This window comes from Glandiceps talaboti, chromosome 3 (genome assembly GCF_964340395.1).
Source record: "Glandiceps talaboti chromosome 3, keGlaTala1.1, whole genome shotgun sequence".
Classification (NCBI taxonomy): Eukaryota; Metazoa; Hemichordata; class Enteropneusta; family Spengelidae; genus Glandiceps; species Glandiceps talaboti.
Genome location: NC_135551.1, coordinates 11,369,070 through 11,384,378, shown reverse-complemented (window position 1 = coordinate 11,384,378; position 15,309 = coordinate 11,369,070). Strand labels below are relative to the sequence as shown.

The 15,309-nt window shown below is 34.7% G+C and overlaps 2 protein-coding genes across 2 annotated transcripts in view; one reads left to right on the top strand and one right to left on the bottom strand.

The window, feature by feature from the left end:
• Positions 1-413: 413 nt before the first annotated feature.
• On the bottom strand, positions 414-10,173 carry LOC144433425 (5'-nucleotidase domain-containing protein 1-like). Its single transcript, XM_078121741.1, has 11 exons — positions 10,075-10,173; positions 8,229-8,320; positions 7,365-7,546; positions 6,444-6,526; positions 5,170-5,254; positions 4,355-4,529; positions 3,343-3,440; positions 2,694-2,812; positions 2,177-2,359; positions 1,145-1,355; positions 414-558 (listed from the first exon to the last, which is right to left on the bottom strand). Exons 1-11 carry the CDS (start codon positions 10,171-10,173, stop codon positions 470-472), a joined length of 1,416 nt encoding a protein of 471 aa, XP_077977867.1. The 3' UTR covers positions 414-469.
• Positions 10,174-11,111: 938 nt separating this feature from the next.
• LOC144432898 (uncharacterized) overlaps positions 11,112-15,309 on the top strand; it is a 39,363-nt gene continuing 35,165 nt past the window's right edge. Inside the window, exons 1-3 of the mRNA XM_078121201.1 lie at positions 11,112-11,226; positions 11,921-11,991; positions 13,512-13,625. Of these exons, the coding sequence (XP_077977327.1) occupies positions 11,217-11,226; positions 11,921-11,991; positions 13,512-13,625 (195 nt within the window). The 5' untranslated portion in view covers positions 11,112-11,216. The remainder of the gene's footprint in view (positions 11,227-11,920; positions 11,992-13,511; positions 13,626-15,309) is intronic.

The following is a 15,309-nucleotide window of genomic DNA, read 5'->3' as shown; positions in this document are numbered from 1 at the left end:
GTAAGCCAGGAATTTTATAACTTTGTTGCTTGTGAGCATGCTGTTGTTCTCTATAGTTGCTATCAGTAGTGTCCATATTGGATTTTGATATTAGCAACATAAGCATGTACATTTTACTTTTGTCTGATCATCTACAATATAAATAACGTTTGAAAAGGAGTAAAATATTATTGATGTGTTTGTGGTTTACAAATCATCCCTGCTAAAATGAACCATGGATGCATACTGCCATCTTTACGAGTTGTTGCAAACAACTAATCAGAAATCAAATATGGCCACCATGTGGGTATCGATGCGTAGAGCGTGGTGTCGACCGTGACTTAATAATATTAGTATACTGTATTTCAGCAATCTTCATCATTTATCAAATTCACCACTAGAGGTCGCTCTTCATTAGGAATGCTGTCTTTGTACTAGAGTGTAAAGTCCTGTGCCTCTGTGTCGCATTACAAAGATAAAAGTGTTATAATTACACTAAAGCTTTGGGTAGTGCTGGGTAGAAACCAGACCGATTTTTTTCCACGCTGAAAGTTGGAAACTGATGATCCAACGGGAGATCTGGAATAAATGGAAAAGAACTTGTCATCACGTGTCAGTCAAGTGATATACTATATAAAAAATAAAAATAAATAACTCAATACAGAACTCAGAACAGAAGAGTTTTTGTTTTCAAATTATCAGTCTACCTTTCTTATCTATACTACTTGAGTATTATTTTCATTCCCATGTCACACGAATATATAATCACCTGAGAATGGATTGTTCAATTCCAGTTTGGTCAAAGTTCAAAGTTTGAACTTTTTGGCCACTAGAGGGCACTGTTTGGAACGTTTGACTTCGTAAGTTAGAATCCATGACATACACAGAGTATCAGTGTCTTGTGTATGCAAATTTTGGGACTCGCTTGTCAGATACGTAGTTCAAACTAACGATGGAGTCTTTCTCATTTTGATAAATATGACTACGCTATTACTGACGTGAAAATAAAATTGCCAAAACGAAAACATGAAAAGAACGTAACTTGATTGTGTATCAATAAACATTGTAATAATTTGAGGTTCCAACCTTTATGAGCAATCCGAACATGTTTATGGAAAGCACTAAAATCTAAATGAATTTTTATCTGTAAACTATTATGACTTACCAGTGATATAGTCCAAATGAGGTACAGCTATAGTGCTATATGTTTTAATAAAGTAACCCCATAGTGTGTTCATTGCAGCAATACCATTACACTTCTCATCATCATTATGGTTTATCTGGTCACTATGTGTTGTTTTTGTGTTACTAGGGGTTCTGAAAAAGGACCCCCAGTGACTTGATAAAAGGAACTCTACCTCAAGCTCATTAGGTAGCTGTAACAGAACAGAATACTGGATTAGATTTTGTCATACACAGTTAGGGGGTCTGATAAAGTATCCAAGATAGCCATCCCAAGATCCCCATCATTTCCAGTGCAGGACACAGCAGTGCTTCATGCACTAATAGTAACATATCAAAGGTAATACCCCCAGGGACACACAGACAGGAAGAACAGCGCCCTCACAGTCAACTGTGCAATGGACAATTGGAAAAAGAGAAATTCAAAGTATGGATAGAAAAGACTCCAAAAGTTGTTTTAGGGAAATGTTAATTACTAAAGGGATCGACCCACTTCACTTCTCATCTCATCTCAAACCATTGATTTCAAATGTGGCTTCAATATCAAACTGGTCAATATATGTCAACAACTTATGTCAGAAAACTACAAGTTTGATGTATATGTTGAATACAGTCTGTCCCTTTATTTCATCAAACACAGCATATTCCATACTTATCTTAAGGCAAGACATGGACAAATTTCGCTAAAAAAAAAATTCTAAAAAATCTCTCCAATTTTGTTATAGAAGAAGCTTCCAGGTCATTTTAAAATAGTAAAAGACATTTTGTGGTCCACCCTCTTGTTTTCACCTTCTTATTATACAATACAGTGTACACAGTATTCAGGCGGCCATCTTGGAATCAAAATTGGTCCATTTCGATAACATTTTGACCTCTACTTTGAAAATGTGCATGGTAACCCCTGATTTTTTTTCTTGATTTTAACTGAGAATGGGCTTGAGTTTTCATGCACAAAGTAACAGCAAAAGCTACAGATCGTTATTTCTGAGGTACATTCTAATAAACAGCCACTTACTGTATATTTTTTTCTCTTTGGTGCTGGATCATCTGTGTCACCAGAATCATTATTGTGCTGGTCACTATGACTATTGGATATAAGACCCTCTGCTTCCATTTCTTCCAAGATAAGAACAGCATTCCAATCTAGAGGTGCCATTGGGAAAACATCTGAACGAAGACTATCACCAATATACACGACCTAGTTAGATAGGTTTAACCGAAATATACTAGGTAAATTATCTGTGCTCTGAATTCGGAACTAAAAAAAATATGATTCCAAAGCCAGGAAACAAAACATTTAGGGTCCTAGTCAGAAAGAGATACATGGTATTGTTACAAATGTATAATCAAATCAACAAATTTCAAGTGACAGGCCAGATACCATAATATCAATGTAAGAACTCAACTATATATTGTCACTGTGGCCCCCTAATTCACTTCCTTCTGAACAGCACTCCTCGTGTCCAAACTACATAATCTTTTTTTTTTTTCACAACTCCCATAGCATACAATGTATTGTGTTGTGTTCCTACCTTTGGCTTCTCTTTGCCTGTTAACTTTTTCAACAACGTCAGTAAACTTTGGGCATTTCCTTGAGAATAGATATTATCAGGCAGTAATGTTGTCACCATATCTGTTTCCTTGTCTACATCTGTGAGAACACAAAATAGATTGTCAGAATGCAATTATTAGACATAATAAATCACTGGATGATGAATTCCCTGAACACCATTATGATAATCAAAGCATGTGCTGATAGAACTTAATAGACATTTTCATTCCTTTCATTCAGTCTTGTTAATTCAATTGTTCCAAACTGAGCACGCTAAGATGCAAAGGACTGTGGGACAATTGATATTTTTTAAATTTTAATTTTTTTTCTTCAAAATTCTTTTATTTTTTTATTTTTCATTTCTACTTTTTTTTTTATTCATTAATTTTTATTTTTTTTATTTTTTTTATCGTTTTTTTTTTAAAACAAAAGAAGACATATACTAGTATTGCACTCACTCTATATTTGCCAGTCTTGGTGATACTAGAAAATACTCACCCATTACCCAGTAATAGCGATGTGTTAGTTATGGAAGTCATTAGCTACTGAAGGAGTTAAAAATTCTGTCAAATAAAACTTTTACAACACATTTTTCCTAGAATTGCTAAAGAACTAGCGAGTAGGTTTACCTAGGTTATAGAAAGGTCTTGTGTCTTGTGAGTGAGTGAAGAACCCAGGTTTTCTGGCATACATACAACACACATCAAAATAAGACTGCCAATCTGATCTATAATACAAAGATGCCATTAATTAAATAAAGCTATAACAAAGAAGCAAATTCAGTTAAAATGATCATAGGACAGGTGTGAGTTAAGGATCACAATTATCAAGGAACTTATTTATTATTATTATTATTTATTTCTTGTAAGAAAACGCGCTACACATGCATCTCAGCGCATTTGCAGACTGAAGTTAAGAAATTGTAAAGGTAAAGACAATAAAAGCACACACAGAGAAACTAAGTGTTAAAATGACCCATTAAAATAATTCACATTGTATCAAAAAAACTTTTCTTCTTGAAAGTGATTTGCTTTATTGTCATGAGTGGTGAACATTACACGTATCTCATGATCACATGACAATTTAACTGTGTCGACACCCATCATCAGATCACTAGTCAGCCAGGAGAAGTGTTCAGGATAGGGTGTGAAACTGTTGCCACTCAAAACAACAGCATTAGTCCAGTAGGATAGATTTTAATCATTTCCATATTAACATTTTAGAGTATGTGCCTTGGCAATCAAATTTCAAAGCTTTCCTGATAATACAAGTGTATGCCTTGGAAATCAAATTTCAAGCTTTCCTAATACTACAAGTATGTTCAAGAATCTCTCACATATTCAAAATCAAGAAAAAAAAAATCAAAGTCACCATGCGATTATTCAAAACAGAGGTCAAAATGTTAATAAAATTAACCCATGTAAGAAATGGCTGACAAACACTGTACAGTGTTTACATTATGGAAAAATAAAAGGTTGATGATTACCATGGAAACAAGATGGTGGACATCCAAATTTCTTGTCTTATTTCAACAGGACGAGGAACACGTTTTCATATGACAAAAATTTGTAGGATTTGAAGAACTTTGATTGTCATGGATATTGTCTCCAAGGTGTGTATTCTACCTTTGATGATACTTACCCAATGATAAATTCCAATAGAAATCTTGCATAGTCCACGTTGGAAGTTGTACATAGAAATGTACGTTTTCCAGCATCTTTTAATCTCTTTATCCACATTTTTAGGTCTTCACTGCATAAATGGAAGTATTTCTCTGGTGACTCTTTGACTGGAGGGAAATATTGGCCTCTGTTTGCTGAAAGAGAAACAATTGTAACTAATTTAACTCCTGTATTTCACCTGTACTTACAGTCTGTCATGTCTATCTATAATACAATAATATATTTTGAAATATATATATATATAATATATACATATATATATATATATATATATATATATATATATATATATATATATATATATATATATATATATATATATATATATATATTGTTGTCTGATGATTGCTAAGGAAGCGTGAAACTTATAACATCCTTATTCTTTTGCATTAAGTCTCTCGAACGAACGAACGAACGAACGAACGAAAGAACGAAAAGAAGCCCATAATACTGTTTTATATCCCAGAATGCCTTGCTCCATTATACAGCAGGACTCTTTAGAGTCAGATTTGCCTATTTTTTTATTTTTATAACTTTATTTCAGCGAGATTGCAAAAATTATGTAGTATTAATAAAAATGGCTTCTCTTGAATGATCCCCTAAAAGGATAAACAAATGCAGCTAAGATGAAATCAGCCTTCCCTTTGTTCTAATTACTGTGTTGGCAGTATTTCAGACATGTATCACATCTTATGATAGAATCAAACACAAATGAGACACTTCTCCTTTCTTTCAAGCATTACATCAGTCACAAAAAGTTGCATTTGTATTTACCTGCAAAGTTTTCTCGGTTGAAACTGCGACCATAACTTGACCAAATCTCAGGTAGAAAAGTGTATTTCTTTGGCCTCTTGCCCTCCTGGGTGTTATGATTAAGAAATTAAATATTATGTACTTATTAGATTGTTAATTAATATAAGCAAATAACCACATCCAATCATAGTGCTTTGATGCTAATGATAAAGTATTGTTAATCTTGGTTGGACCAATCAATGAACATGACTATAACACTCAATTCAATCAAAGTACTTTATGCTTGTGTTATTAAAACAATGTGCACCTGGGTTGAACCAATCAATGGATGTGACATGAAAATCTATCCAATCTTCAATGTTTGTGTTATTAAAACAATGTGCACCTGGGTTGAACCAATCAATGGATGTGACATGAAACTCTATCCAATCAAAGCACTGAAATACTACTAGTCTAATTGCTGAGGATTAAAATTTGGGTGAGAAAGTCTTATGAGGCTGACTTATAAAAACAGATGGTTCTGAAGAAAAGAATGATCCAATCCCATGGCTCCACTAATAAGATAACACTAATGCTAGAACCTGGGATTGAATTATGGGCCTTTATACAAGGAACACCTTGGTATTCAATAAATGTGTCAAATCTTACTAATTTAAACTTCATCTTTTGGCAATGTCTATGTTAGATGAAACAGAATCACAGAATATAGCCTATAAATACTAAAATATTTCACTCTCAGATTCTTTACTTTGTTGACTAAAATTCCTAAGGAAATATTCAGACAAGATGTCACATATGTAGTATGAGTTGTACAAAGTTTGATACATTTAAATCTTACATATAATACAACTGTTGATATCAGAGTATTGAGAACCAAACCTGTTAGAAACAGGGAAAGTAAATAACTGATTTGGATTAATAACACTTGTCACAGCATGTATTGAAAGTACAGAGACTTATATTACATTCCATCATTTGATAAGAACAGCTGTATGGCCTCTTTACCACAATCATTCACGTTAACAAAGAAATTTCCAGTTCTCCTGGCATTTCATGAAATACACACATAAAGAGGGCATAAAACTGTTCTTATCACACCATGAAATGTAATACAAGTCTCTGTACTTCCAACATGCTGTGTCAAGTGTCGTTAATCCAATTCAGTTGTTTACTTTCCTTGTTTGTAACATTTTCCGGTCTCAATGGTCTGATGTCAGCAGTTGTATAAACATACATTCTACTCCAACTGTCATAAATCTGAAATCACAGTCAAGTATACTATCCGACAATCTTACCTTCTTGTCCGTTAGATCTACAATTCTTGCAAGTAAAACAGCTCCAGGCATATCAAAATAATTCTCAAAATATCTTATGTCATCTATGAAACAATATAATCAAGAGTAAATAAGCCTTTTAGTATATGATAATTCATTTGCTATGTTTCTTTTGAACATTATACTGATCTAATAGACCTTTCTGATAAATAACACCTTCTTGTGGTTAGAAATAACCACTGATCCAATAGACCTTTCTGATAAATAACGCCTTCTAGTGGTTAGAAATAACCACTGATCTAATAGACCTTTCTGATAAACAACGCCTTCTTGTGATTAGAAATAACCATTGATCCAATAGACCTTTCTGATAAACAACACCTTCTTGTGGTTAGAAATAACCACTGATCTAATAGACCTTTCTGATAAATAACACCTTCTAGTGGTTAGAAATAACAATTGATCTAATAGACCTTTCTGATAAACAACGCCTTCTTGTGATTAGAAATAACCACTGATTCAATTGACCTTTCTGATAAATAACACCTTCTTGTGGTTAGAATTAAGCACTGATCTAATACACCTTTCTGATAAATAACACCTTCTACAGACTTCTAGTGGTCTGATAGATGCCAACTGAATCAACATTTCTAATAATACAGCACCCTCTATTGGTCATCTTACTTCCATCTTTATAAAATAGTAAAACTTGTATCATCTACTTAAAATGACCTGATTGTTAGTCATCCTGGACAACCTTGGTGAACTTCTACTCCATAGCTAATCCTGAAAAGGTCCTCTAATTTAAGTCTGAATTTAAATCAGTAATACTGGAACCAAGACCTTCTTTTATATCAAACATTTGTAATTTTACAACTGTACTATCATTCTAAAGTTTTGCAATCAACAGTTACCATGGATACCTATTGTTGACTACCATACCTGTTTGATTGAGTGTCTTCTTTAGTTCGTCAAACAATGGATGTTTTCTCTCTTCACCATACTCTGCATGTATCTCATCGTCACTCAACAGTCTACTACCGTGACTAGCTTTCAATATATAACCAGTTTCTGAGAACTTTATGAAATCGCCTGTTTTGGGGTCAAATACCAATCCTTTGGTGCTGATGTAGTAAAAAAATAAAACATTCATTCTCGCAAAAAAATACAAAATTAATGTAAGAAAAAGATGGAACACATTGGTCACTATCTCATAATCCAATTTCTATCTGGGCCAGGCTTCTCCAAAGTTCTATCCTATGGCTTCTTGGAAAATAAGAGCAACTTCATGTATTTCACTTAAACTGAAAGGCCGAGTTCAGATATGGAATAAAATAAATCATTGTCTAGCAGAACTATTGAAGGAATTGGACAAAAAAGTATTCCCAAAATACATGCATGAAGGCTTATGGCTCATATGTATATATTTTCCAATCAGTGGCAACCTTGTAATAGCTTCGCGCCCCCCCCCCCCCCACACACACACACACACTCACTCACACACCATTCAGATACGAACACTACACTTTATGTAATATAATGAAATCATAGGAGGGATGTATGGGAAATATTTGGCATTAAAACAAAAAATGATATTCACTCACAAATTCTGAGTTTCTATGGGCCATAAAATGTTGTTTTTGTTTTTTTGTTTTTTTTTAGATGTTTTGCTACAATGATTTGATACTACCATCATATTACAGTCTACCTTCATGAAGGCTAAGACTTTATGAAGGCTGGTTGTAACTTCAGACCAATATAGAGATTCTCTATAGTGGTCTGAGTTACAACAAATACACAACTCACATGAAATCTTTATCAATTTCCAATGGTTCCAGTAGTGACTTATCATATCCTCTTTCATTTACAAGATAACTTGCCAAACTATTGTAGATAAGCTGAGAGGAAAAAATCATGAATATTAAATAGTTACTTATTTACATGCACACTGTGTGATATATTGAATCAACATAACAATGCATTGGCAATTAAATATTCTGTGTATAAGTATTTATAACAAAGAAAGTTGGGGTGGGGGTGACTACCACTAGTCTGTGATGTACAGTTCCAAAATCTACACACGACTTGACTTTTGTTGTACCAATCCTTTGTTACAACAATACTAGCCTGTTTTAGATACATCGTTAGCTGGTCATACACTCTAGTTCCTACACAGTATCGTTACTCACACAGACTGTGGTTTATACATGTACCCTTGGAGTAATTATTACTGTCAGTATCATTACTCCAAGATGTACCAAAGTTGGCATCAAGACTACTGGTCATACCTCCTGGCCCTCCTAGCCTGTTTATTTTACTATGCAGTCGAGATATATTGTTAGCTGGTCCTACTATATAGCCTTCCCATTCTCATCATGCGTATTCTCGATTTTGGGAGGATGCGAGAGCTAACGATGTATCTCAGTAAACAGGCTACTGTAACAACTACTACCACTTGCATTTTACTTATAATTTTTTTATATGACATTATACTCTACTCTAGTACGGAATTACATGTATGTATTACCTTATGTTATCATTGGGTGGATGGATGGATGGCAGGGCTCACCGATCGATCAGTAACTCCCTTACCAAACGCGCACCGGGGTCAAAGACACACAAATGGAATGAGTCGCGATCTCGGTGGTTAGATGTTACCTGACACTCTGTATTTTCCCTATAGTGTATATAACGTGTGCATACATTTGTACGCAGTCCTATATCGTGTAACATAACAGTTCATACATAACATATCGACACGTGGAAAGGTTCACACGGCACGTGAACGGTATCCAGTCAAAACGTCCCCGGGTCAAAACGTCCCCGGTTTCCATAAGTCAAAACGTCCCCGGGTCAAAACGTCCCCAGGTCAAAACGTCCCCGTCTTTCCATTTTCCTCGACCCAAACTATTTCAACTTTGTGTGTGAGTGTGTGTGTGTGTGTTACATTATATCCTTATTTCTTACTATTTCTTACATCACAATACAGTAATGTGACTGCGTACCCACCTCAGGTGGAATCCCGACGTTACGTAGATGTATGGAGTTCATTCGGGATTCCAGACTAAGCAGAGGGACTCTTCGTATTTTCTATTTCATTAAAAAAAATGGAGTGTCTATTGACACGCGCGCGTCAATAGCAAATATATACATATATTTGCTATTGACACGCAAGACTTTTACAATCTAAATTACTTGGCAATGAATGGATATGTATAAATATTCATGTCTACGTGGGTGAACGCCCTCCAATTTTTATGAAAATGAGCATGTAAATCACGAACAGAAAATGGTTCGGAATATGGGCATCGATACTTGACCGTGTTTTAGGGAAGGAACGGAAACTGTTACACAGTCAAGTCTCTTGGTTAAATTTTGGTCATACCCGAGGACGTTTTGACCCGGGGACGTTTTTGACCCGGGGACGTTCTGACCCGGGGACGTTTTGACCCGGGGACGTTTTGGTCATACCCGGGGACGTTTTGACCCGGGGACGTTTTGACCCGGGGACGTTATGACTGGTAAGCACGTGAACAATCTAATCTACAACCGGCAACCGCACAACCATCCAGTTTTCATTATCAAAACTTAGAAATCGGCAACCGATTGTTACAATACTGCATTAGATGATACACTAAATGTTACTACTTACTGGGAAAACTTCATTTAGCTTGTACTTGCATATTGTGTGATCTAAATCGAAACCAACGACATCCACGTCGGCGAAGGAGAAAGAATCGTCGGCGGCCATCTTTACCATTGGACTCAAAACGAGGCAGGGTGATTCCGCAGTTGACGAAAAGTTCGGGGAATACCCAAACACTGAAGTCCAAGGCATCGTAGACATTTGCGCACCTCTACCACGTACACAAACTAGTAATTTAGCATTTTAGCCATTGCGTTATGAAACTTATGTTAATAATGGCAGTTATCGTTATTGTGATACCCATGTATACTTTGATGAAATATGTACAGACATCACTGGGGAAAGAAAACAGAAGTGCATGAAGGTCAAGTTTAGAATTTCTTTTCTCTTTGTTTTAAATGTTTAAAAAAATGTTTAGGGTCGACGAATCGAACTAATTTCTGTCTGTTTATCGGAAACACGCATGTTTTATTTTATTTTGCCGAAGCAAATTCCTTCAAATTGTAGGTAAGACCGCTTTACTTTTCAAATTTTACCTGGGTGCTACTAATATTATATGTAAAATTACTTACATCCCTGGTTATTTGTAACTTAAACTTATATATATTTTTCTTATTGCACCTAGAATGCATTCTCACAGACGTCCTAATTAACGCGAGTATAGAAAAAGGCTTTCTGATGTTAGTAAACCCACAGCTGTTTTTACATTAACTTATACAATGTAATAATAAAGTCGGCATGTCCATCATTTCCAGTGTAGGTAGTATATGAGGCGAGAGAGGGGTCAAGGCTATTTATCTATATTTTTCCCGTTTTATATAGGCCTAACCAACAATGTACTTACCTTTGAAATATATATCTGCATTTGGCGGTTGCTTAGGAGGTTATAATTAATCATTATATTACCCTGGCCCTGGGTAGGTTCGAGCAGTGGCGTTATAAAGACAAAAGTAAAAGTAAGTAAACGGTGTGAGGGCGCTATAACCACACGCTTCATTCATTCGTCGTCAGCTCAGCCCTTGATTGAGTCAGCTGTCCGTTGTCGACATGTCAGCTGTGTCTGGCAGCAACAGCATATGAAGTTGGACGAAGTTGTACAGTGCAATTGGTGATTTTGTGCATAAGACCGAAGACATAAATTCTTTATAATGGCTACAGGTGTGTACTAAACAGAGCAACAACAATTTTGACGCAAATATGGTCCCTTTCAATTTCATTCAACTGCAATGGTTACCTGCTGAGGAGGTACTGCGCTGACTGCTGTCTGTATCTGTAACTGTATCTGTATATGCTTGGAAGTATAACATAGTAACATATACTTCCATGGTATATGTTACTAGAGGCTAGATTTAGTGAGACATCGTATGCGATCCATTCCTGCTTGCAATATTGGATTTTACGGAAGTCGCGCTGATACTTCTATAATAGGTCATAGGTCACCTATGACAGACTGGATGTGACATTTTAATACTTTTGTCCATCTTTTTGTTTTCAAATCACTTCCTGCACATACTACATACCTTATAAGTCGAACTGATGGAATAAAGTGTTTGCAATTTATTGAGTTGCAAATATGGACTTACTCTGTTGGCTAATAATGTTGTTTCATTTTTCTAAATTTCTTTGATTGAATAATTGCAATCATTACTCATTTCACACCCATCTGGCCACTTTAAAATGCAATTTTTATAGAAATTCTCGAACTGTATAAACTTTATTATTGCACATCTTTTTATATTCAACAGTTTAGCTAGTGTCCATAATTATACAAGAATCATTAGTACTCCTTAATTGTATGCTAAGGTATAATATGTATAATTTAGTTCTTATCTGATATCCTTTATTTTACCAGGTAGCAATGTTAAACGTGACTTTGGTTCATTTCATTCATCCAATGTTCAAGAACTCATTGAAAAACCAGAGGTAAGATAAACAAATAAAGTTTGTTTTCTTTTCGACTGAGATGAAATGTAAAGATAATACAGTTCAAAAGATATTTTGTTGAGAATTCAAACTTTTCATAAAGGGTAACTGGAATGGATTGTTTTAATTGAAGATCACTTTCCTTTAATTCTAGATGGAATGTAAAGTCAAAATAATTTTTATTGTAACACAAAAACATTTGGTCCAAAATGCCTGCTGGAATATATGTTAAGGATTACAGACCGTGTGTGTGTGTGTGTGTGTGTGTGCATATACGTATGGGTGTATACATATACGTATGGGTGTATACATATACATATGGGTGTATACATATATATATATGGGTGTGTACATATATGTATGGTTGTATACATATACATATGGGTGTATACATATACGTATGGGTGTGTACATATACATATTGGTGTATACATATACATATGGGTGTATACATATACATATGGGTGTATACATATATTGTACATATCGGTGTACACATATACATATCGGTGTACACATATACATATGGGTGTATACATACATGTATGGGTGTATACATATACGTATGGGTGTATACATATACATATGGGTGTGTATATATACATATGGGTGTATACATATACGTATGGGTGTATATACATATGGGTGTGTATATATACATATGGGTGTATACATATACGGATGGGTGTATACATATACGTATGGGTGTCCCAAAAAGTAGAACTTAAGGATCATCCTTGTGACCTGTCAATGTTGTATACATATTGCGTATTGGGACGCCAAATTGTTGCGCCCGAAAAGGCGCACAGACTTTAGAAATAGTGGCCATTCGGATTTTTGTAGCTCAAATTGCACAATGGCGCGGCCTAGATCGAACACTGTCCAGGATGTATTTGTCAGTGAGCTTTTATCTTGATTATCTGATATCATCAACAGTGGCAAACGAATCTATCACATAAACCAAAAAAATACTATATGTACATACACATTCATTCAAAAGTCTACTCAAACCAGAAAATTGTGATTTATTTTTAAGTTGCAACAGTAAATTTATCTGCTCTTTTGCCAAATTTCGTTGTTCTGCTTTGCCATTGGCAATTGAAGAAGGAAGCTAGCGACATAACATTGACCCTTGGAATAGAATTTGTAAAATTTGTGACTGTGGTGATGTAGAAGATGAATATCACTTTCTTTTAGTATGTTCCTTCTACGGCGATGAGAGGAAAAAATACATGCCAATAGAATTCATAACCAAATTCTAATAAGTTCATAAGACTGATGAGAAAAAAACCTGAACTTCTGACATCATTATGTAAATTTGTATACAATGCGTTTACTAAACAAAGAGAGACGCTTACAAGTGAAATAATGTAATACTAGTATTTATTTGAACTAATGAATATATGACTTTGACTTTGATTTATTTGTACATTTCTTACAAATGCCACATACCAAATGTAAAGCAATAAACATATTATTATTTATGCCATATGTACAATATATAATTTATTCCTTATCAGAAAGACTACAAACCTCCATTGATTCCAATTGAATTACCAAACTTTGAGGAATACTCAGAAGGAAAAAATTGTCCATTCGGTAAAGAAGTCAGATCCAAACATTTCTTACTTGAGGTAAGTGTTACTATAGTAACAATTGGTCAGATTCCTGATTAATGGGGAACAAAGGTGAGACTGATTCTTTCAAAAGGGAAGGTTAAATGATGTTGTGGTGATGTTCGACGTCCGACCCCCCCCCCCCCCCCCCTACAAAAATGTATTCTAGGGATAAATGATGAATATTGACTAAATAGTTGGAATACAAATAGGTCTCTCAGTAGAAAGAGCAAAGCCCAAGAAAGAAAACAAATAATTTGTTTTTAGTTTGAGTTATACTGTCAAAAGTATAGCAAAAGACATACATAATATAGTAATTACCAAGCAGAAAGAAACTGACATTAGGGATTCATTGTATTTCACTATAACAATAAAATAAAGTTGTTGTATTCACTGCTTCTTTATCACTCTGTAGACAATGATATATCCATCATCTTTGTCAACAAAGTATTTGACGTCTAGTCAAAGTCAAACATTTTACCATTAATCTTGCTAAACACCATGCTGTGTGAAGGGTAAACAACGCACGCCAGTAGTAATACAAATTGACAGACAGTTGGAATGGGTTTACTTCCTTCAGACAATTGCTCATTAATATTCAGTTAGTAGTAAGTTAGTATTAGTAAAACTAGTTTGACTATTGCGGAATAGTCTAATCGAATTCTCACCTCCAGTCTGAAACTAGAGTCATGTGAGGACACGATAACATCACATTTATATATGAACACTGTTGGAAGTAGCACAGATTTCTGTGTAGAGTAACAATTTTGACTAGATGTAGTGAGTGGAGATGATCGTAGTAATCGGAACTCTTATAGTTTTGGAACTAGCCTAGGACATCAGAGAAACACTGTTTGAATAAATAATCACACACAGACATAGTATTGTTTTCATTATTTATGTTAATACCAATACTCTACAACTTTACCTCATCATACTGTGAACTCCACTTGTCATAAAAGTTCTGTACTTCTTCAGTCGTCTTCCCAGGTCTGCGACAGAATTCAATCCACTCATTCAAATCCATTATCTTATCTGCACACAGAAGATAATGCCATAGAAAAATTGATTAGTAAGCTTTTTTTTTGTCTCGTAGCAGATCTCACGAGATCTTGTGTGAGCCATTGCATTCATGGCAACCACATGTGAGGGTGGTGAAGGTGAAAGTGTCAATTGCTTAACACTCTTTTTCTCAACATCATCGCACATGGCCACGCCAAAAGCTTGACCACAATTATCTGTTTGACAACAATGCGCGACATATTTGCATAACTCGCGAGATCTGCTGTGAGACATAAAATCTGTTATTGATGGATGTATAGACATTATAAGATGGATTAATGATGTAATTTTGTATTGAGAATTTAAAGTAACAATCTGTTAATAGATTTAGAATTAATATAATATGCACTTGTTGTGTTTTATGTTGATTTATTTAGGAGTTGGCATTATCTATGTATGAATTCATTACACACTGATTTTAATATTTTTGTGAATATCATACTCCTTCTGACTATACATGTAGATATAGCCCTTATAGTTTCTATTGAGTTCGTTTATTGACTTCATACAATTATCCTTTTAAAAAAATGTTTCTGCTGAGAATTGCGTCCGTCAATTTTTATACACATACAGGATTACGTACCATCAAATTAGTAAGTTTGATGTTAGTTTGCTACTATAGAGTAGATCAGATTTTACT

What these genes read in the sequence shown, in the direction of transcription:
- LOC144433425 (XM_078121741.1), bottom strand. Translation starts at nt 10,173, where the DNA reads ATGGCCGCCGACGATTCTTTCTCCTTCGCCGACGTGGATGTCGTTGGT. An exon ending in AAGACCTTTCTATAACCTAG is followed by an intron (nt 2,813 to 3,342) that starts GTAAACCTACTC and finishes GTGTTCTCACAG; the next exon opens with ATGTAGACAAGGAAACAGAT. An exon ending in CAGGCAAAGAGAAGCCAAAG is followed by an intron (nt 2,360 to 2,693) that starts GTAGGAACACAA and finishes CTATCTAACTAG; the next exon opens with GTCGTGTATATTGGTGATAG.